General features: G+C 40.6%; 1 protein-coding gene across 5 annotated transcripts in view; it reads left to right on the plus strand.

The window, feature by feature from the left end:
• itpr1b (inositol 1,4,5-trisphosphate receptor, type 1b) overlaps positions 1 to 24,107 on the plus strand; it is a 79,780-nt gene extending 55,673 nt beyond the window's left edge. For 2 of the 5 annotated variants that reach the window (XM_041033930.1, XM_041033931.1), the window contains 14 exons: positions 25 to 120; positions 192 to 326; positions 817 to 924; positions 1,240 to 1,471; positions 4,378 to 4,500; positions 9,497 to 9,672; positions 10,280 to 10,444; positions 11,018 to 11,207; positions 11,582 to 11,674; positions 12,662 to 12,810; positions 14,120 to 14,285; positions 15,334 to 15,494; positions 21,021 to 21,182; positions 22,768 to 24,107. In XM_041033930.1, coding sequence (XP_040889864.1) covers positions 25 to 120; positions 192 to 326; positions 817 to 924; positions 1,240 to 1,471; positions 4,378 to 4,500; positions 9,497 to 9,672; positions 10,280 to 10,444; positions 11,018 to 11,207; positions 11,582 to 11,674; positions 12,662 to 12,810; positions 14,120 to 14,285; positions 15,334 to 15,494; positions 21,021 to 21,182; positions 22,768 to 22,854 — 2,043 coding nt within the window. In that variant the 3' untranslated portion in view covers positions 22,855 to 24,107. The other 3 variants (XM_041033932.1, XM_041033933.1, XM_041033934.1) reach the window with 2 other exon arrangements.

Raw genomic sequence — 24,107 nt, forward strand, 5'->3', positions numbered from 1 at the left:
CTGCACTCTCTCATCTTGTTGCAGAATAATGCCTCCAAGCTTCTTCTTGCGATTATGGAGAGTCGCCATGACAGCGAGAACGCCGAGAGGATACTGTACAACATGAGGCCTAAAGAGCTGGTGAGTGTGACGTCATTCAGATCATCGCAGAGTATTAAGTGGATGCAGTCTGACGGTCTGTGTTCTTGCAGGTGGAGGTGATAAAAAAGGCCTACATGCAGGGGGAGATAGAGGTGGGGGAGCCACAGGAGGGTGAGGATGGAGAGGAGGAGCACTCGGCGTCGCCACGCAATGTTGGTCATAATATCTACATCTTGGCACATCAGGTAACTATCCATAGAATCAGTACAGACGGTCACACTCATAAGTAAATGCTGTAGCACATGCATACATAATGTAGTACATGACAAATGGAAATGCAATGGGTTTACTGTTGTTATAGGTCTGTGTCATTTCCTGTGGCTGCTAAAGACATGTGATACTTGCCATTCTATACTCATCTCCTGTTCTTCAGCCCTCAGGCTGTGTGCAGCACAAACGCAGTGTGTGTACTCCAGCCCTGATTAAGGTTAATGATAACAAGTATAATTGTGCACCACCCTCTGTCAGTCCACACCCTGCAGCCTTGTGACTGAATGGACATGAACTTCCTACATTCAAAGACAGAATAAATAGCATGTACTCTCTACCCAGCCGTTAAATACATGTAAAGTTCACACATGAACACATCTAAGGCAAACCTGTCTTATAAATAACCGAAATCATCCTTGTGATGACTGTGAGTCATTGATGTGATGGCATTGGTTGTCATTTCAGTTAGCCCGACACAACAAGGAGCTACAGGCTATGTTGAAACCAGGCGGGACGTACGGAGAGGGTGACGAGGCTCTCGAGTTCTACGCCAAACACACAGCTCAGATCGAGGTCAGTTGTTAGGTCCATGTCTGAGTTGGGCAGTGCCATTTTGCCACTGTGCCACTATTAAAAATTTTTTTTTTTAAATCCTGCATTAGCTTGAGACAATTTGCCAGGATCTTTTGGCTTTAAAATTGGCTTCAGGCATGTGATACTGTTTTTCTTGGCCTGCTTTTGAGTCTCATTGTGTACCTTGACAGAATGACGAGCACCTTTGGTATGTTTGCACATTTTCCTCTGGGCGCTCAATGAAAAAAACAACCCTTATAGTTAGTGACAGGGAGTGCGTGACGACTGACTGCTTCCTGCTGTGGTTGTGTCCAGATTGTACGACTAGATCGCACCATGGAGCAGATAGTATTTCCTGTGCCCAACATCTGCGAGTTCCTCACCCAAGAATCCAAGTTGCGTGTTTACTACACCACAGAACGGGATGAGCAGGGCAGCAAGATCAATGACTTCTTCCTGCGCTCTGAGGACCTTTTCAATGAGATGAACTGGCAGAAGAAGCTGCGAGGTACTCAAGAGGCTACTGGTAACACAAACACAGTTCCCTGTGCGTCTTTCTCCTCAACTCTTTATCTTCTAGTGGCAGGTTTACACGCTTCTCTGTTGCATCTCTCCAGGTCTCTGAGGGCCCTCCCTGATCAAAATAGAGATACTAAGCCCTTTTCCCACGTACGCACCATCAGTGTTGGCATCGTTTGTGAGCAGGAACTGGAGTCAGAATTTCCCTACAAGTCAGTCATTTCCCAAACTTTTCCTCCTCATAAGCCACCACACGCAGCACAATAAAGGACACAGTGGAGATTTCAGTATAAAAATGGTAAGGGAGGAAATATAGAGCACTGAACTTCTCCTTTTATGCCATTTGTGTGGTGTCTAACATGTTTGCAACGCCAAAAGCACCGTGGACAACCAGCTGTGACAAAAACAGCACAGCGACAAGATCCATTAAATCTATAATTCACCAGACTTTTGTGGGAACATGAGAACACTTCCCTCCTTTGGTGTTCTCAGCAGTGCTGCTTTCCTTGGCAAGAAAAAACAGCCGTGTCCGTGTGAAATGCTCGTGTCTTCTGCAAAGAGGCTCAACACATCTTTTTGTAAACCACAATAAACTGTAAACAAAGCCCACTAACTCATTCTGATAATTGAGCTCAGAACTGTTACAGATTCCATGTGTGAAAGGGGGCTGTACTCTGTTGCCCTGTCTCTGAACCCTGGAGGGATGCAAATGGAGAGAGCATGTAAACTTTGATAAGCAACTTATCAGATTATTTAAATTATAAGTTAATAAGAGGCTAAGATGGACTAACAGCAAATGTCATGACAACAGCTAATGAATATTTTCGTGCCAGGAGAGAGTAATGGCAACTCTGTGGGTGTGTTGTAGTGGATGATTAACACCACAGCTGCGATCAAAACACAAATTGTAGTACATTGCGAAAATGTCTTTACTGTGCAAGTTAAACATGTTTCCTGTTTTCTATTTGACCTTTTATTTTGTAAGGAGATTACTGTGTCAGGTTCCTGTATTTTGCCTTTCAGGAAACAGCAGAAAATAGAGAAGTGAATGCAAAAGAAAAGAAGTGTAGAATGTGTTTTGTCTGGGGAAAAACAAACAAACAAAAAGCTATGGATGGAGCATGAAGTTTTGTTTTAATTGTTTTTTTTAATACTCCTTCTTTATAAAAGCAACAATTGGCCAACTACTGACAGGCAGGAAAGATGTCAGAAAAATGGGCGTGACAGGTGATAAAGGTCCTGGGCTGGACTCAGACTCAGGATGTTGTACTTGCTTGTTGAATCGAAGCCAACTGAGTTAGCAAGATGCTGCAGGTCTGCCCAAACTTAATGGGATTAATGGGTCGACCGGATTCATCTAACTGCCAGTTTTAGGTCTTGCTCAGTCACACATCCTTTACTTCTGACGTGGCACAACCTTACTGGAGACTAATCAAGGCTGGGTAGTGGACACAGGTTAGCTCCCGAGTCCACCAAGACAGTCAAGACAGTAAACTGCTCAGATCCAGAAACACTGATCTTTTTTATGGGAGGTCCTTTTCATTTTAAACTTTAGATTTTCACTACCATAGTCTTGTAGACTGAAACACTATTTTGAGTTTCCCTTTCAGCGGGACAGGTCCCCGTTGACCCTCTAACTGATTCTCTGTCACTCACTGCAGTGAAGCGACTGTTCTCTTTGTTTGGTTTTAGAGCATGTTGTGGCCTGTCCCATGGTCAGGCCTGCAGGAAGATGGTTTGTCTATAATGTGAAAACATGTGACGACCTCTGACGAACCACCTCTGTCCTATCTGAATGAATCAGCACAGCTGGAGACCATATTGTTCCGCTGGTGCTAACCACTTGTCATGAATATAGTGACTTCTGTTGCTAAAAGTCCCCACCCACAGTTCTTCTTTCTCTGAGGAACAGTGGGGCTCAAAATAGTGTTGACCGTGCATGTATGCATGCAAATTAATGTGTTTTTAGTCTCCTAAAAGTAGAAAGCCCTTGAGTGTGTGTGAAATGTGCCTGGCAGTTGGTTTTGTGTACTTAAATGGAACTCCCTTTAAAGTGAATCCTTTGTTTACAGTCTCTGTGCTAAAAATGGCACTTCAAAACACACAGATCCCCCTTTTGTCATTTCTCCCCAAATTTAATGCATTTGCCAAATGACCAAAATAACCCAAAACCCAACTGTGGGGTGATTAGTATTAAAGTTGTGTAAGAAAAGGAAAACACAACAAAAATGTTCTGTTGCTGTGAAGAAACATTGCAGATGTTTGTCACTGAGTTATTTATTTCAAACTAAGAACAAGAGAAATTGTTTGTCTGTTACCATAGGGTATCTCAACCTTTTTATCTTAGGCATTATGTCCAAATTAGACAATTTCACACCTCACAACTTGCATCCAGTGTCATTGTTCAGTGTCAGTGCAGGGAATAGTATTCCCTTCCAAAGCAGTGGGTAAGGGTGTGAAAGTCAGGATGGTGGTAACTAATAGTTTTAGTTGCCTAACCTTAACCAAACCTCAGTCCTAGCTTATTTGCCATAATGATCTTTCCCTAACATTAACCATAGATATTGTAAAAAGTTAGAATTTTAAAATCTTTGACACTGGATATCATGTTTTTTTTTTTGGCAACAGGGTTAGGTACCTGGGTGCAGTACAAAGGAAATCATCCTCATCTTGGTCTTTGTTGGCTTTGACTTCAGTAAATTGGAAATTACATTTATAACAAAATCTATGCATTTTCTCCTCTTTGGTGTAAAACACTAATCAGTTACTGTGTGTTTTACTGTAAACTAAAGTGCTCTGTGAAACTGTTTGATAAATTGTGTTTGGTATATAGCACAGTTTATGTAGCGTTGTGTGCATGATGTTAGGCTCCTGCAGTGCTCTCTGTGCGGTGCAATGTCCTGTATTCATTTGCTTCTACACCCTGTCCTCCAGCCCAGCCCATCCTGTACTGGTGCTCCAGGAACATGTCATTTTGGAGCAGCATCTCTTTCAACCTGGCTGTGCTCATGAACCTGCTTGTGGCCTTCTTCTACCCTCTGGAGGGTGTCCGCGGAGGTTAGTCAACATCTTCACCTTTTAAACTTTCTCTTTACTTTAGCTCTTTAACACTTTGAGAACAACAGATTGGCAGCACCCTGATTTTGATCTTTTGTGTGTGTGTGTGCGTGCGTGCATGTGTGTGTATATATATATATATATATATATATTCTCTGTGGTTAACACTTTGAATTTGACTATTACAACACAGGAAATGGGAGTGAGTGGCACAAACATTAAGTGCTCAGGAAAGGCCTGGGGTGGGGCAGGGGTCATATAGTGCAAATTGTGCATTACCAGGAACCAGTATGGCAAAGATGATAAGAAAAGAAATTGGGTCGTGCGTTGTTACGCTCTTTATTTTACGGCCTGGAAGGATGGTGTTAAACCCCTTCACGTTTACACCCTCCAGGTGCAGCTCTCTGCTGCCAGGTTTAAAAAAAAAAAAGAAAAAAACCCAAGCCAGCAATGGAGTTAAAGCCAACTGCTAGTCCAACAGCAGTGAAAACATTCTTCATACTATTTGCAGAGATTTTTGTCTGCCAATATGTGGAAATTTCTGAAACCAATAAATTGGCAGCCACACCCACTTACCACAGTAACTGATTGGAGTGAAGATGGGCAGAGCTCTGTCACAATCACTTTCTCCTATAGCGATGTTACCTGAGGCAGGTCTGAACAAAATGTGGGGGTGTGGAGTCCTGAGCTTTCCAGACCTCCATGGCCCATTCCTCAGTACTGCTTACTGTATTGATCTTTTTTTTTTTTAACTCTACACTGTGGGTTTGACAGTGTTAAAGCAGGGCAAGGCTAAATTGATGGACCCTTGTAAGGACTCTGACAACAACTTCAGATCCACTTTAAGCCAGCTTGAAAAAAAATGGAAATCCAAAGTAGTCATGAGCAACAAAAGCTTATACAATTTGAGAACTGGCTGCAAATCATGGTCACATGGTCACATGGACACATAGTCCCTTGATCACCTCCTGACAGGGCTTGAGCATTTGCATCCCAGCAGCTGCAGTCATACACATATTAATAAAAGCTGGCATGTGATCAGATCACATAAGGTAAGGTGCATTATTAGTGTTTTGTCTGCACAAGACATTAAAGAACTGTGTGCTCCTGTGCCTGTGGTTTGGGTGTAGCCTCACACCTCCCTAACCAAAGTGAGTTTCACCACACGTGGGGGTGTGATGAGAATGTAATCCTAGCTGAAGACCTGGATCTTGAACTACAGTGCTGTCACAAAAGACCAAAACAGATTTGTTCTTAATTGAGTCCTGACCTGATTATTGATACTGTACCTCCTCTGAGCTTGACACTAACACATGACTTCACGTGTTATCAGATTTCTAGTCTCATTTTCAGGCTAGTTTTGGTTTGAGTAGTTTTCTTCTCCATATGTATCACTTCTGGTAATTAGGTCTGTGTCTGTGTGTGTTTGTCTGTGCACAGACTTACGTAGATACTATAGCTACCCATAAGTCCAAAATCTCTAGCGGGAAACAAAATACCATGCCACTGACTGAGGAGCTCGAGATACCACTGAAAGTGAGACCTGCCTGATAAGAAACAGATACACGTACAGTAAAACGTCAGATGTCAGACCTCTTACTCTCATGTAATCCACAACATCACATCCTTCATTTGATCTGTTCATTTGTTTTTGGTTTATTTTGTCTGTTTTTTTGTTTTTATTTTGCTTATATCTTTGGAACAAGAGAAGAGTAGGTCAGTGTCATGAAGCAAGCATTTGAAAGCGGCCATTCCTGATACACCAGAGCAGATTTTCTAGTAGACATCTCCCCTTAAATCTTCAAAGTCTGACATGTCTGTGAAAAACAGAGAACCAAAACCACTCAACAAACATTTACTAAACAGCCTTTTGCAATTGGGGACAGTCACGGTAACAGTGGCAAACGTATATGTTTAAATCCAGCTTGAGTCTGATTTTAAAGACTCCTCTCCCCTCATTTCAACACTGAAACTTTCCATTGCTTAACTTCAGTTTTTCGTGTCTTCCATCATTCTCTTATATTCCTTGTTGCTTGCTAGTGTTTGCCAGTATTCATTGCTGTCAGGAAGTAAACATGGCCTTGTGATGTTTCCTAGCAATAGGAGTTATTGTAATTACCAGTTTCGGACTCGTAAAAGGGCATCAGCATTCAAGTCTTATTTATGACTGGAAAAAGCATTATATCCATCTTGTTGCCTTATAATAAGCAAGCACCTAAAAACTAAACAAACAGATGTGTCACGTCAGTCCATGTCCAGCGAGACATAAGGTAACACAACCCTAAAATGGGTGGGTGTGACATTTTCAGTGCACAGTGTTTCTGACCCTCACATGACTGACTCTGCAGTTGCACAAGTGTCAAGAGATGTTTGATATAAATTCTCCCAAGTCATGGGAGCCTTTCCCGTTTCTACTGTCAGTCCATACGACATGAACGTACAGCAGGCTACAATTACATTTACATTTCTTACAACAGCTGTGGATATCTAGTCTATAATTATTTGTTTAACTGGTTACACTGTCATCAGTAACTATATCTGAAATATCACTGATTTTTGAATTTCATTATACATTATGCCTTTTAGATGCCAGTGTAATCTCAAATTAAATTTATATGTATACATATAAAAACAAAGGCAAACAACTCTCAAACACTGAGTGTTGCCAATAGAAAATGAACTGAGTGAATGAAAAATTATGTTTTTGTTTGTTTTGTTTTGTTTTATGTGGAATGACAAAGAAAAAAAATAGAGGAAATTCCACTTTCTTTGTGGGATCCGCATGCTTGACCTTGTTCACCCCGACACCATATTAACCTCTGGTCAGTCAGCTTCCATCATGTGATCTGAATTTACAGATTTAGGTTGGGAAAATTTTCTCGGTGCTGGGTCACAAGGTGTAACAGATTACTTCAGAGATGTATCCATTCAAAGGGAGATGTCTTGGTGATACAATTTACTGCATGGCAGGAGGTTTTTCACGTTTTTATAGGAAGTTTCAGTTTTCTGTTTGTTCTGCCGTCTCTTATTTTTCTCAGTTCTCCTTGAGGGCAGTATTTGTGGGGATGTGAAGCCGCAGCCATTAAGGCCTCCATTGTTCCAGTGCGGAGTAGCAAAGAGAAGACACACATTGTGATTCGCATAAACTTTCAATTGTTCTGTCTGGGGTCAAACGGCGAGGTCCCTTTTGTTTGCACTTCCTCACAGCGGTATGGAAGAGAGAAAAAAAGAGGTTGTTAGCCTAGTTCTAGAAACTTCATGTGGTTTCCAGTGTCAAAGGTCCTGTGAGAGCTTAGCAGTTCATTCAAGGACACGCCAATTAGTGCAAGGTGGGTTAAGTGATGTTGGCTTCAATCTGAAGTCAGTTATCAAGTGAAAAAATCTTAGCCTCAGTTAAGTTGCGCAATGGTGAATATTTAATGTCACAGTGTTTCCTGGATTCAAACGAGCTCAGACATATCCTGTTAATATTCAAGCCAACAGCTTGGAAACCTTGAATAAACCAAACTACACCAATGAGCTGAATGTGGTCACGTCAAGTATTTACTGCAGATTTGACATTGAGACACTTTTATTGCTTTTAAAGCTATGTTTAAGTCTAAAACTTAAACTGTAAAAAAAAAAAAAAAAAAATTGAACATTATTGTATCCACTGCACACAACACTCACATCTGTCAGTCAATGTTTCCTCTGGGTGGTTTATTTGAAGAGAAACTGTGGTTGGGAACACCTTAAATAACTCCAGGCTGTGCACCCTCTGTAGGTTAATGCTGTGGTTTGTGTCAGGTGTGTGTTTGTATGAGGTCAGGTTCTGTAAGCCCTGACCGGCAGTAGTTAAAGGGCCAGGGCCTCCACCCTGTTTCAGGCACTGTTTAAATGCAACTGTGCAAGTAGAAGCAGACAGCAGAGCCATACTTTAAGTCAGGCGCCTGAATGTGAAGTAAAACCAGTTTTCACTGTGCAGCAAACATCAGGCTGTACAGCAATTATTTACTTTTAGTTTAGTGTAAGTGGTTTAGTGTAAAGGTCAGTCTCTCTATCTTCTTATACCTGCAGAGTAAGCAGAGATGTAAGGAAGAGAGATGACTGGCCTTAGACTGTAGGTGTGTGACGTCCAAGCTGCTGTGTCTGGGTTGGCTGCCAAGTCCGAGCACCCGGGGCAGCCTGTTACGATGCAGTACCCAGGACCATCCCTGATGAATTTAGAAGGAGCCGAGTGTATTTTTAGCCAACCGGGAGTTATGTAATCAGTACCTGTCATGTGATCTGTGCACGGAGAGGCGAGAAGAAGGAGGCCTCAGAACAGAGGGCATAGAGGGAGACATTGAAAATGGTTTCCTTGGTGCCTCAGAGAAAAGAAAACCTGACTGATCTCCTTTCACACTTGATGAATACATTTGTGTGTTAACACCGAGGAATTAGATTAACATTGAAAAAATGAATCAGCCTTTCTGCTGCATGCTGGTCAGGACTTGGCTCTGAGCTGGTGCCTGGTGAACTCATGTTAATGCTTTGTTGACCCACAATGATTGATGTGGAATACATAACTGTTGTTATGTGTTACACAACGCACACAGGCACAGCGCTTGGTTTATAATATACAATCCCAAAAGCTTTCTTGTCATGGCAAGAATGTTGTTCTATGAATTTTCAAAGCATACTAATAAATGACTCAATATGAAACAAAGCATTGCTAAAAAGAGTGTCCATGCTCCCCATACTTTTGGTGCACCTATAAAACCGTGTATTCATGTTGATGTCACATTTCTGTCTGAATATGCACAGAACATTTTCAAAAAACAAACAAACAACTTTTTCTTAAATGGTTTGAGTCATGTTGAAGTGTAGTGTACTGTTGTAGAGATATGGCTTGTCTCACCCCTGAGTGACTGAATCAGCCTCTTGTTGACATGGTAAAAAGAGGAAAATACACAGTTTGTTGTATCATTGGTGATTAAATGGAGTCCTTCTCGAATGTGACCTCCTTTATCCTCAGGTACCCTGGAGCCCCATCTGTCTGCCCTGCTGTGGATGGCCATGCTGGTCTCTCTGGCTATAGTCATCATCTTACCTCAGCCTCATGGCATCCGGGCGCTCATTGCCTCCACCATCTTGCGCTTGATCTTCTCTGTAGGCCTGGAGCCCACTTTGCTCCTGCTTGGGGCTTTCAATGTAAGTGTGCATCAGTGTGTTCAGCCCAGATAATCTGTATTTCCCAGTAGATGGTTGCCTTGAATTTGCCTCGGCACAAGACGCAGTCGCATTCCAAAAATGAACTAAGCGTTAGAATTACTGATCCAGGACTAACATGTACACAGTACAGTAACACCTTGGTTTTCCAGTACTGTAGCACAACATTAAGCATTTACCTAAGAGTTAATAAAGCCTCTCTCTTCCCTCTGTATTTCTTCCAAAATTTGAGGTCTGGTCTAAGCATGGAAAAAGGCTGTATTCCAAGTAGCTAGATACATGGTTCTGTTTTGTCATGCTTTGTACTTCCCCCACCCCCAGAGCCCTGGACACGCTGGTTTAACAGATGAAGTAGCATTGTAGCTGCTAATACAAATGTCTCTTATAGGTGTTGATGCATACGCCTGGGAGATTCCACGCTACTCTGGCGGTCAACCACATCCACTTTATTTTTAGTCATCTGAGTAATGCCATTTGCAAATCTTACCCAAAGACAAAAATGCTACTGTTTCTACTGCTACTCCTGAGCGAGCCTCACTTTCTCACTTTTAACACTGTATATTATCTCGATGTGCCCATTGTTTTTCAGTTATGTAATAAGGTCATCTTCCTGATGAGCTTTGTCGGGAACCGAGGAACCTTCACACGTGGCTACAAAGCCATGATCATGGATGTGGAGTTCCTGTACCACCTGCTGTACCTGATTATCTGCACCCTGGGGGTCTTCGTCCATGTCTTCTTTTACAGCTTGCTAGTACGTGAGCGCACACACGAGCCATGTAATCTTAAGCCTATATACACATTTACATGCATGGACATTGACACCCAAGGTTGTGGTATACTCATAACAATGTACAGTTTGTCCTGAATAGCAGTAAAGACAGTATGCTGTGCATTTTCTGTTATTAATTTACACTGTAACCCAGAGAAACATGAGATAAAAATGGGATTTATTTACCATTAGATAGCTTACAAAGGTACATGCTGTATACATATATAAATATATATATATATATAGATATAGTCATCATGAAGTTGAACTAAAATGACCAAGTGAAGACACTGAAGGTGACTTATCAACAATGTCTGAATGTTTGAGTTTTATTGATTATCTAGTGTCACCCAGATAGATATCATTAAACCATGAGATGTCAGTAAGGAGATTTTAAATCCAAACACAGATCCAAACAAAAACTGTGGCATTTGTTCACATTTGTCCACATGCTCACATTTCCACAAACACACTTCTCTCTCTTTCATGCACACAATCCACACACACACACACACACAAACTGTACACACATCTCTAAATCTTTCCTGTTTCCAGCTCTTTGATCTGGTTTATCGAGAGGAGACCTTGCTGAACGTAATAAAGAGTGTGACCCGCAATGGCCGCTCCATTGTTCTGACAGCCGTGCTGGCTCTTATCCTCGTCTACCTCTTCTCCATTGTGGGTTATATCTTCTTCAAAGACGATTTCATTTTGGCTGTCGACAGAATACCCAACAAAACACTAGGTAAGTTGAAATACTGGTTTCTTCTTAATCCCTCAAAGGGACAAACATAAATTACTTGCCCTGTCTTGACCCAGACAGGCGAGAGACTAAAACATGGAATGTTTTTCTGCAGCACAAACACATGCATTTAGTATCTGTGAAAATACATAAAGTCAAAGTGAAGCTAAGAAGTGCAAAAAGTGTGTTCCATGTTTAATGGACATGCTTTTACTTTTATGATTATGTTTGCATTGCTTTTAGCATCACCTACAATCTGTGCCTACAAATAATGTCTCTGTTAGTATGCATGGTGAAAAAAAATAAATATTTCTCTCACAAAGGTGAAACGTGCAGAGTCTTCAGTTGCATAATGTTTTGTGTTTCCAATTGAATAGAGCATGGAGCTAGTATGGTGGGAGAGCTCTTCTCTGGTGGAGTGTGTCAGAAGGAAAACAGAGAAAACTGTTCGACAGAGGCCGTGACGGATGGTAGGTTGACAAAAGTGAAAGCTAACTGTTTATATGTGTGTGTGGGTGTGTGTGTGTGTGGGTGTTTGCGACAGGGTCGAAGGGTTCTTTTAGGTTTGAATCCACATGTTGGTGCATGCCTGTCTCCCAAGAGATTCCCAAGTGTTTGTGTGTGACTGTGTGCTTATGTCTGTCTGTGTATGTGCATGTATGTGAGAGTGAGCATGTAAAGGTCTTTATGTCCTCGCAGACAACTGACTCAGCCAGAGGAGATTCGTCCCACTGAGCTGTAAATCTGGGCGGCCGGGGGTCAGGGGATTAAACCTGGCTGGACCAACTTGGGGCTTTCAGGAGCTGGGTGAAACACCCGGGGTTAAGACTCCTTGTGTGTCTGAGGGGACCGAGCCTAAGACCTGATGTTAAGGGCCCAGGGTTGAAAGGTCAAGGATTAATTATGGTCAGGTACAAGTAAGGTCGATGGGTCCACTCTGTGGTGGCGCAGAGGGCTTCTCACTGCAGAGCGAGTTCTTGCAAACCGATTGACCTTGATGGGAAAAGCACCCAATCAGAGATGAACACATGCGGCACTTTAAAATTGACCAGCCAACCATGTCGAATCCTCAAACTGCCTGGAGCCTGACCTCGTCTAATCTTCCCTATCCATCACCACCAGCCTGGCTAATTATGATAGTCTGGTGACTTGTTTTTGTGAGAATGGTTTGAGAAATTTCCCAGTCTGGATGTGTTCTCTAATGGGGCTCATTCAGTAAACTAATAACATGTAATAAAGTATGAAATGAGGGTTCAAATGCATATAGTGTCAGTACTATATTGGATCTAAATTCTCAGATTTTTAGTGCAGCTGTTTTCTCAGTGGCCTTTTTTCATGAAGTTAAATTTAAGAGTATCATGAGCAGTTAACAGCAGTGCAGCTGCCCGATCAGACAAAGCTTTGCATTCAGCCTATACGGAAAATAAGAATCTGATAGAATTGGTATGTCTCCATAGCTTCCCTTGCCATCCAGCCATCAGCGGTGGTGATTGAGGACAAAGAGCGAACGTGTGACTCCTTGCTCATGTGCATTGTCACAGTATTGAGTCACGGCCTCAGGAGTGGAGGAGGTGTTGGGGACGTCCTGCGGAAGCCATCCAAAGAGGTACAAAGAACAAGAAATCACAACCAAGTCAAGTTGAGACTGAAAGTAAAAAAGAACCCAATATCATTTGATATCCAAAAACATTTTTTCTTCACCTTTTGTCTTAGTTATTGAAATTATAGTAAACTTTTAAAGATCTAACCAGACTCTTATACTGATAAGAGCAAAATATAATACATCTGAAAATGCTCAATCTCCTTCCCACACAGATAAAGATTAAATCAATCTGAATAAAATTAAAGTGGATATGAAGGGTAATTTTGTTCAATTGAGCCCATGAGAAGGTCATCATGATTTGTATTTAATTTTCTCTAATCTAAGTACCTAACATATTTGACCCAATAAGCACAAAACAGAATTGTTGGCCTGTTCTGTGTCAGATGGATGAGGAGCCTTGTAAGAAGTGCAGTGAAGGTTTCGATGTAAAGTGTCTCTCTGTGACAGAGCGATGCGGTGCGATGCGTTGGTAGGCGAGAGGGGTTACACAGAGGACTTTCATAACTCCAAACATGTCAGAAAACGCATTAATGGTACTTATCCAGGATGAAGACAAGCTTGTACGGTACCTCAACATGTGTTAGATTTACAGCTTGACCCATAGAATGAGGGCATGACTCATAAGACATGTAAACCTCAGTTAGCTTAGCATTCATGTGAATTCTCTGTACTGTTTTCACTTGTCAAGTCGTGTTCAAGACACAAGGATGACTCCTGTACAAATGGATACCCTGTATGCAGAGAGGGCACAATGAGTCATTGAAATGTGTTATCCTAGTGATCGCAGTAAAATTACATGTATGTTACATCTATATTTACATAAATGCAACTTTTGCCCCTCAGAGTAAATTAGATATTTTTACTTTTTAAATAAAACTTGAAATCGGATAGCAGTGAAACATTTTACAGCTTAAATAATAGATTTACAGTAGTTTTCAGGATTCAGTTCTCAGTTTTCAAAATTACTCAGCAAGTCAGTGTCTGTATACACATATGATACACACATGGAAACAATATCAATTCACTAAACATTACTAATAAATAAATATTGCTTTTATCACTGATTTAATATTCACTGACTTTATATATACTTATCAGATGAGTTCATTCCCATTTGCACATTAGAAATTAAATTCCTTTAGTAGTTCTTAGCCAAAGCAGACGTTTGTTACCATCAGGAAGCGCAAATTTCTTTATGTGAACAGTAGAGTAATAGTTTACCAAGGTAGTGATTCAAAAATCTGTGTGTACCATCAGATTATTAGGCTCGTATTGATCGTTCTTACAAGTTTCCTCCCCTTTGCTTCGACAGGAGCCCCTTTTCGCAGCCAGAGTGATCTACGACCTGCTGTTTTTCTTCATGGTCATCATTATTGTCCTCAACCTCATCTTTGGTGTCATCATCGATACATTTGCTGACCTGAGGAGTGAGAAGCAGAAGAAAGAGGAAATCCTGAAGACAACATGTTTTATTTGTGGTGAGAGATACATTTTCAGCGTTGTTTTAAATGGTGAAATAGCAAAATGATTTAAAATCCAACTTTTTTAAGACCGTTTAATTTCTGTCTTGGTTACATTTTTGTTTTACCATAAAAGCCATTCTGTGCACTCAGCAGTTAAAGGCTGACTCTGTTGTTTGTGAGCATTGGGGGAATGTGACTCATGACCTTTCACACATTTTTTCCTGTCTTTTTTCCATCATCTCTGTGTAGTAGTTGCACTCCCTTCTTAGAATTGAATAAAGCAGAAATGCCTTGCAGTTCCAGTCGAAGCTGCTATCGATACTTGACACACTGCTGAAAAGCACAAGTCACGCAGTATAATCAGCAGGTGTGAACGCTGAGGCTTGAGGATGATGAAGAAATCAAGAGAAACCAAACAAGTGGTCTGCTGCCGTGCCTGCTCTTGTATGAGCATGCGAATGCCATGAAGCAGCTTCGCATCAGGGCTCTTTGCAAAATGGGGGCTGTTTTTCTGGGTAGTATAAACAACAAAACGCCTCCTCTTCCCAGAATGAATGGTTAGTCATGGCAGGTGCTGTTGTGGAGGAGGAGTGTTTCTTCCTGTTGCCATATGGGTCTTGACCATGTTAGACTGTACACACACTCAAACACTGGCCTCATCCGTAGTTACTTATTGGAATTACACGTGAAACGTCAACAATCATTGGCTAGTTGAGGTCATCCTTACTGCTTTGCGGTGGGCAACCATATTAAGGATTATTCCTCCTTTGCAAATGCAGTCCAAGAATGTGAATGGGTTAAAGTCATTAGGTGTGAAAAACAAGTGCAGAAACATTTTTACAAATCTCACCTCTGAGGTTTTGTCTGCCCATTCTCCTGTGACCCCATTTCCTCTTGTTTTTCAGTCAGTCATCCTCATTTAGGTCACAAGAACTATTATGTCATGTTGCAATACAGAGCATATTTCTTCACTCTTCCAGCGAAATGAGAGCGATGTGTTTATTTCATGTGCATGTGGTTGTGTGTCCGGTGGCATGGGGTTGAATTTTTTTTTCACTCCTAGGTTTGGAGAGAGACAAGTTTGACAATAAGACGGTTACCTTTGAAGAACACATCAAAGTTGAGCACAACATGTGGCACTACCTGTTCTTCATCGTTCTGGTCAAGGTCAAGGATTCGACAGAGTACACTGGCCCAGAGAGCTATGTGGCTGAAATGATCAGGGTAAGGATGTTGGCATGCATTTTGCTTTTTGGCTGTTGAAAATTCTTACGTACAAGAAAAGCCCTCAAATGTACACTGGTAAACTGAGGGAGGGAAAACTTAAATACACGTTATTTATCAAAATCCTCCATCCAGAAATACAGCTGTGCCCCACCTCATCTTCAAAACAATTCATGCGTGTCTCACAGATTACACATGCACATGTACAGTTTCAGCTACTGTTGTAATCTTTACTGAGATGAACTTCACTCACTGAATAGCACAGGTCAGGCTCTTTGTCACTGTAGCAATCAGGTTTACATGAGTTGATTACTGCCGCCTTTTTGTTTCTCTGCGTTCTTTTTTTTTTTTTTTTTTAAACACCTCATCTGCCCAAGAGTAACAGGACTGCATTATGTAATCCCTGCCTCTGTGACCTTGAATCCTTCCAAAGTATTATCACATCAGTCAGCTTTGAGAATGGGGAATTAACATTCAGATAGAGTCTGCCACTGGCATAAAATGTGTTAATCCTCTGAAGCAGCCATGCCGTGCTTTAATCATTAAACACACACACACACAAACTCACTCAAACGCACACAGATCTCACAGCCTGCGTGTCACCTCATGATAGGCACTTAGGCAGACCTGGACTTCGCCTCATGAGCGATGTTAAGCAGCAGTGTGAAGGCGTCTTTCTTTACAAATAGCACTTTTAAAAAGTCAGTAGCCTGTTGAAGTGTAAAAAAAATATTTATATGCATGAAATCACTACGACACGAGAGTGACATGTCAGACACACACGTCCAACTTGGCTTTTTACTGTATGTCACTTTTGATTTAAGCAGATGATTTCTGAGGAAATTTGCCATTAAAAAATATAAACCAGAAAGAAAACTGATAGTTTTGAATGTTGCATCATTCTCATAGCCTGTGAGCAATTACAAAGCATTTTAAACTGCCAAAGGAAAGCCCCTTCTTCTGAAGTGGTTGCTTCCCTGACGCACTTGTGTCGCAGTCAGTTTCTGACACAGTTTCTCATTAGATGCCATTTAACCCTCTTCATTGCCTTTTTGCCTTGATCTGCAAGACTCAGTCTTGTGAGGAACCACCTGATTTGGGATTAACCCCCATCCTCTCTCCCATTAACCTTGCATCCCACTGAGCCAAAATGAGTTTGTCAAGGGTGCATTCTGACCAGCAGGTTTTTTGGGGGCAAACTGAGCAAACAAGGCACACATGGTGCAAAAGACCCCAATGACCCATCAGCTGACCCAGTCATCCTTAACATTAACTCTCAGCTTCACATGCAAATGTTTAATGTGGGGCTTCCGTGTCATGTCGTCTACAAAGATCTCAGTGTTAACAGAGGTTCTCTCCTCTAACATACTTATTGCATCATTCATGGAGATTATGCTTCGTCCTAAAGTTATGTTACATTCCAGGAATATTGTTCATTAAATTTGATTTATTTATTTATTTTTTCAAAATAATTTTTTGGCCATTTTGCTTTTATTTGATAGTGATAAACCTATCATATACTATATATATATATATATATATATCATATACTACCGATAGTGGTGGAGATGCAGAGAGAGAGAGAGAGAGAGAGAAGACATGCAACAGTTATTTATTTTTATTTTTATTTCTTTTATTTATTCAGTATATTTTCAGATACGCAAAAGTACATGACAGGATTCACTGTACGTTTCTTTTATATAATTAAATATTAGTTGTGCAAACTCAGCAGAAATGTTCCTAGTTTTCTTCATGCAATGAAATTGTGAAAATGTACATTGATTCCAGTACGGAAAAAAAAGCAATACAGTAAAATGTAGTGTGTGTTTGTGTTTTTCACATTTCAGTGACAGTACTTAATACACCCAACTTTATTAAACTCATATTTCTGACACATTTCTAATCTAATGTAGCAGCAGCATTTGTCATCAGCTTGATCCACAGTGTGTGTGTCGGTAGGCTGTACCATACAGACCATTATTATAACAGTTTGTTTAATGTGTTATATTCTGCTGTCATAGATCCCTGTTTGTTTTGTTGTATTCGTCTTACTTGCTGAACTTGTATTGACATGTTATCAGACTACATGTAGAATAGTGTTGAGTGGTTTTAATGAACTTAACAAAAGCATGACTTAAAAACCCGATTTGTAAGGCCAGTTTCTTCAATCTGTACTGCCTCTCTCCCACTGTGTTTCGATTTATTTGATGCTGCAATAACATGTAACGAGGAAGCTACATGACAGAAGGGGGTGTAGAAGTCAGACTACTCTGACAATGACTGGGACTGACGTCAATGGTGGAGGGCTCTGGGTGAAATGTCACGTCTAAGGTGTAAAAAGATGATGTTTGGCTCACACTCGGTGCCCTAATTTCTACTGTGTCCAACTCAGAAACACGCTTTGTCTCCGTGAGCCAATTTGAAACACCCTTAGCCACAAACAGTTCAAAACAGTTATTATCTGATTACATCTAAAAATGCTTAAATGAGATCTGCCTGTGTCCGCTCGGATGTGTGATATTTTTTGGCATTTATTTGCATATTTGTAGACTGAGTGGGCTGCCAGCTTGTCAGGTGTCTTGTGGCATGACTGTGACGTTTTCTGTTGCTGTTTTAACCACACAGCATCCTGTTTCTCTGTCATGGCCCGTGCGGTTTTAATAATGAAAAATGTACTTCCGTCATTTCCATTGAACCAGCGTGATGTCGACTCTTAAGTCGTGGCTGCACTTCTCAGTTTACTGGAAGTGCTTTCATTTGTAAACACTGGGGATGGAAAGAGGACAGGGCTGCTAGTGACAAAGTCGTCAAACAAACACACGTGTGCCTTTGGCCGGCAGGCAGAATCCAGAACGGGGAAATGACCTCCGTCACATTTAGTTCATATTTTTATTCGACAGCATATGAGCAAAACTGAGTGTAGAAAAAAACGGTGACAGAAAAATGTTTTTGAAAACGTTTTAAGTTTATTTTGCTTATTTATCTGTAATCATTACAAACAGGCTTTTTATGCAAATCAAAATGCTGTTTTGATAGAAACTGCACATTCTTACTCAGTTTTACACATAAGTATTGCAAGGAATATAAAGATGCCTTATTGAAATAGCTAGGTATCTTGAGTAAAGCCAGATCTGTGTTCAGATATAGTAAGCGTATGTGTGTCGGGGGAGGGAGCAGGTGAAGTAGGTAAACACAGCCTCTGTCTCTTTGCATTCAGGAAGTGGAACTTGCACACTACAGTCCTCTACTCCTTTCAGAATGAGTGTATGCTGCTCATTATCTTAGTGTTGTGTGATTCCCCTTTGGCTGCCGTCTGACCCAGGACTGGTTTGTGGTTCGGACGGCCACCTCACTCGCCCATATGTCTCCAAATCAACCACTGAAACCTAGGGACTTTTCCAGCTCAGTTCTTCAGCACTGCACAGTTTCTAGACAGTGACCTCAGCAGCTACGCAGCATCCTCCCTTTTTCATTCATGCTGCATTAGTACTGATGGTTATGCCGATTGAGTTCACATGACAGTGACATGGGTGTGTGGGATGTGTGTTTATTTTGTGAGGAATTAACATAGATGCGTTCACATGACTTTGACTTGTTTGGGAGTATGTTCAGACGGCACACAGTAACAATGGCATGTGTTGGTCAAGTGCCAGAGAAGATAGAAGCCTTCAAGAATGCAGCCGAGTGGCCTTCAGCCGTGTTTGAACACAACAAGTCCTGGGTTGTGTGGCTATCGGGTTTCATGTTGCTGTCACTTTTGCCTATGTACACGCGGAAATTGCAACAGCAAGTGGGCTTTTAATACTACAACTCCCAGAATTCTGAAACACTTTTTGAGCAGCGACTTTGTCAGTCATACATCAGGAGAGAGCAACTGATCTGTGTTTATTGTGCAACCAACCAAACTCGTTCTTTAAATGAAGAAGTCAGTCACAACCGCTGTAATATGATTTCATGCTGCATTTTCCACACAGCAGGGCACAGTATAGTTGGTTACCTTGGTGAGGTCGCCTGTTGCCTGCAGCTCTTCGTTTACCAGCTCACTGAGGCTGCTCATTCTTGCTCCGCTCCTCCCTGCAATATTTTAAACTGATCTACCGACAAACAACTGTTGTTTTCGAGAGGCATTTCTGATAAACAGTTGAGCTAACCCCTGTGACAAATACATTGCGTTTCCTGTGTCTGCATCACAGCACAAGCCACCCATTGTTTTGCAAGTTGAATGCTTTTTCATTTTGCGTTAGTGATAATTTATAACAGCGGTGATACGGCTTTAGGAGAGTGAACGGTAAACAGTGAGGATGTTACAATGTATTACATAGGGATTCATCTGAATCCCTCGTTTGCGTGAGACCAAAGTGAATACAGCACAAAGAAAGAATCGGCCATTTACAGTATCAAAAATGTGTATGTTCCATGAAAATCTTAAGGACTCCACTTTAACTTTAAGGTTTGCTTTTGCCTCATGATATTATGAGACATACATGAAATTCCTACTAGTAATTCTAGCTTTTGGAACAGTGCCACATGTCACATTTGATTGACATTGCTGGGACATCAGTTTACACCATCAACCACATTAAAAAATTTGTGCCCACAGTACGTCAAACTTCTACACCTCAGCCTTTGGTCGGAAATCAAATAATGAGTTCATACTGACAATCGGCGAGTCAAAGAATCTACACTGACATTTTTGTGCATTCACTGGGAGTTAATAGTTCCTTTGAGTATGACTGTGCAGCAGTTTGTTACTGAAGAAATATGAAAGAACTGATAAAATCTACACATTAAACAACTGAATGTTTCTTAAGTGCAGCTGACACCAGTGTGCCAGTGGTATGTGTCAAAGGTTTCATTCATGTCAAGAGATATTGCGAAATAACTTCTACTCGGGAGAAATCACTGCTGCAGCCAATATGTCAGAAGTGTGCCCTAAACTCTAACCCTCCATCCCACTGCTCCTGTGAGCCACGGTGGCTCATTCAAGAGCTGCGTGTTTACCGGTGCTACATGTGAAACGATGTGTGTATAGTCAAATGAGGAAGTTTGTTTCTTTGTTTGCCACTTTTGTCATGAGCATGGTTGAGATTAGACGTGATGGAAACACATCAGTGATAAGCGAACTGCCTGTTACGAGTGATTTCAAGAATGCCCTCATATCCCATGTGATTCTGATATGGAAAGTCCCTCATGATTATTTTGATTCTGCTTTTAGACTTGGCTTCAAATCACTGCACAGCACCAAGGAGACAAAACAGGACCAGTGATGAAAAACACACACTCAGATAGGGATTGGCAGCTTTACACACCTGATGCTGTTAGTTTTTTAATGCATGAAGAATTTTCAGCTGCACTGAAAGGCAAAAATGAGACTGAGTTTATTTAGGGAATTACATTTAGAACCAAAATGTGTAGAAAACTGCTAAATTTAAAGCAGATTTAAGAAAGTGCCATAATGGATGTAATAAATCACTTTTATTATGTTTTGATTTTCAGGCTCTAACCATCCAGATTTCTCTTTACCAGGAGCATAACTTGGACTGGTTCCCACGGATGCGGGCCATGTCCCTGGTCAGCAGTGATGCAGACGGGGAGCAGAACGAGATCAGAAACCTGCAGGAGAAACTGGAGTCCACCATGAAGCTGGTGTCGAACCTCTCGGGCCAGCTGACCGAGCTCAAAGAACAGGTTGGTTAATCAGAAATGAAACGCTGACAAAGACTTTCATCATGGGGAAAACATGAAAAGTGAAAGAAGTGTTTCTATAGATGTGGACGGCAGACGTTGCGCGGGGTTTGTTTGTTTGCCGCTCCTTGCCCTTTAGATGCAGAGCTTACTAAATGCAAAAGGTGATGAGTCATAGTTCACAACACAGCTCCTGAGGTTGTCAGCCTGATTTTATTTTCCTCATTGAACAACAACCTATCTTTAGTTTCTATTGAATTCATTATTGACCTTTTGACTAAATGTTTTTATTTATCTGTTTATTGATTTGTTTATTTATTGGATAAAGTCTTTCTCAACATTTAGAAGAGCATAGAATTATAGATTTCCCTAAAATAATTACCTTTTGTCAGACTGTTTAGTGAGATAGTGAAGTGAATCATTTTAAAAGGCTATTTTTGCAGCGATTAAACTCACAGATTTAAGTTGTGTAAGAATACATTCCACTGGTATTGCATATAACGGCAGTCTTGTGCACTAAAATTGCACAATTGCTCTAATCCTTTGTTTCAAGTAAACAGAAATGTAAAAATGTCTTTACCCACGAAATGAGAACTATGTGTGAGGAAGTGAATGTCACCAAGACATTTTGACCCAGACAGGGGGAAATGATTATTGTGTTTCTAAAAATCTGCGGAGGGCACCGTAGCATCACACTTCACTCCAGATTCAATGTTTGTACGGCCTGCTTTTTTTTTTTTTTTTTTTTTAACAAAACAATTCAAAAAGTGTGCAGACAGATGTGCAGATGCATAAAAGTGTCGGTTCATTTATTTAAATTCTTTTTTCAATTTAATTTAATTAGTGTAATTTCCTCATTGTGGGACTATTAAAGGTTTATCTTATCTTATCTTCAGGAAGAAATTTCATTCAGAGTAGAGCCCAATCAGGAAAATAGCACTACAACCCTTCTCTGTATTCTGTCATTCCAAAGCAAATTGGTTAAATTAGAAAATTGTAATGTAATTGTAATGTAAAGGCCACCATTCTACTCCTAACCAAGTTTAAACTGTCAACCGAATGTGTTTAAATGATATTTTTCTCTAACACATCTTTCTACGCAGAATTATTTCTCCTAGAACACTCATTGCAAGACCACTTTGTCTTCTCACTTTTAATGTTTTTGTGTTTCACTGTTGAGGTGCAAATCGCTCTCTTATGTTAATTAAAGTTAATTCTTAGCAGAAAACCCATTCTTGTTCCTGCTGGTATAAAGGTTAACACCTGTGTTATGACTCATGTGCTGTGCTTGATCACTGAAATATCTTTGACTGAGTTTCATTATTAGTAGTTTGTATTCTGTTGCTTTCGTCAGAAGACGCAGTAATGTGGATGACAAGGCTGGCAGGATTTCAGAAGAATCCGTTTCAGTTCAGCAGCGTGGAGCATTTTTGTGCAGCATTTCTTACTTTCTGTAAAGTGATATGAAACAGTGAATCAATGAAGACTGAGAGAGGCTGGCAGCATGTAGAGCAGAAGAAGATGTGCGTGCCAACAGAGGTACAGGTGGAGCGGTTTTTAAAACATTTTTCTTCTCTGTGCTCTTCAGATGACAGAACAAAGGAAGCAGAAGCAGCGCATTGGCCTGTTAGGACACCCTCAGCACATGAACGTCAACCCCCAGCAGCCTGCCTAAGGTCAACTGACATGGCGCTGAAGCAGTTCAGCATCGACTGTGTGTCTGGATGGAGTGTGCAGTCACTCGTAGGGTGTGCTGCACTGAGAGTGAGTTTAACTTATAACGGTAGGGAAACACTGTAACATAGGTAGTCATAAGACGATGTGTAGCTCTATCCCACGCACGTGTTACTCTGAACAGTAACATTCACCCACCTCATTCTGTTCAGTCCAGTTGGAATTTGTGCCAAATGTTTTCTATGTAGAAATAAATTGGATTTCTCAACACATGGCCTTTACTGGTTGAACTTGACACATGATGGAGCCGACTGGACAGGAGGAATTTAGTCCTGTTTGTTTTTCATTGTTTCTTTTATTTAAATGTTTCCTATTTAAATTTCTGACATAATGAGCAGTATTAAAAATGTCTTATTTTTGTATGTTGTGCAATATATTAACTTAAATATGCAACCTCATTGGTGTGTGGATTTAAGTTCCATCGGTCATGTCTTACTCTAAAGCGTGGGCCAACATTTTTATTTTTGTTTGTACTTTATTGTCACTGGATAAAATAGGGAATTGTTGGTTGTCTTTACTTTACAAATATAGAGAAAATATTTAATAGGCTGGCCTTCTCAGTTGTACTTTTTTCTTTTATTTCTTGAAAACGTGCATACTTCTGAGTGTCAGCTGCACTCGATAGAGATAGTATATTGTGTGAGAGCAATATATACGGATAGTTTTCTTTCGCCTGTGGTATCATATCTCAGTGCTAACTTATTTTATGATAATTTAGCTTTCTTATTTAATTTGGTTCTAAAGGACATTTAGGATATTTGACCTGTCTGTCAAATATACTGTATAAATTCAGCCGCACTCATGCTTTTACAATTTGCTCAGGAGTTGCGTAACTTTTACTTTAATAAACATCATTAGTGTCATTTTTCATGTTTTGCAGCAAACATGACCCATCTGTGCCTCCAGTCCCCATTTAAAGTCTGATACAGGTTTGCTGCTTGTGCAGAGAAACTAACTTCTACGCTCACGATCGCTAAAATGTTTTAGTTTAGTTTTCATGCTACTGTTAGAATTCTCTCTTTTTTTGGACTACTGTGTGTACATAAAGTTTGTTGCTTACCTTCGCTTTTGTATAGAAAAATGAGATGGAGAAAAAGCTGTTACTCAAAATGAATGTTAAGATTAATTAAAAATCTAAGCACTGTCAATTTGTATATTAAAGTAGAATTATTTATTAAAATTGATGTAATTATC

This window comes from Toxotes jaculatrix, chromosome 3 (genome assembly GCF_017976425.1).
Source record: "Toxotes jaculatrix isolate fToxJac2 chromosome 3, fToxJac2.pri, whole genome shotgun sequence".
Lineage (NCBI taxonomy): Eukaryota > Metazoa > Chordata > Actinopteri > Toxotidae > Toxotes > Toxotes jaculatrix.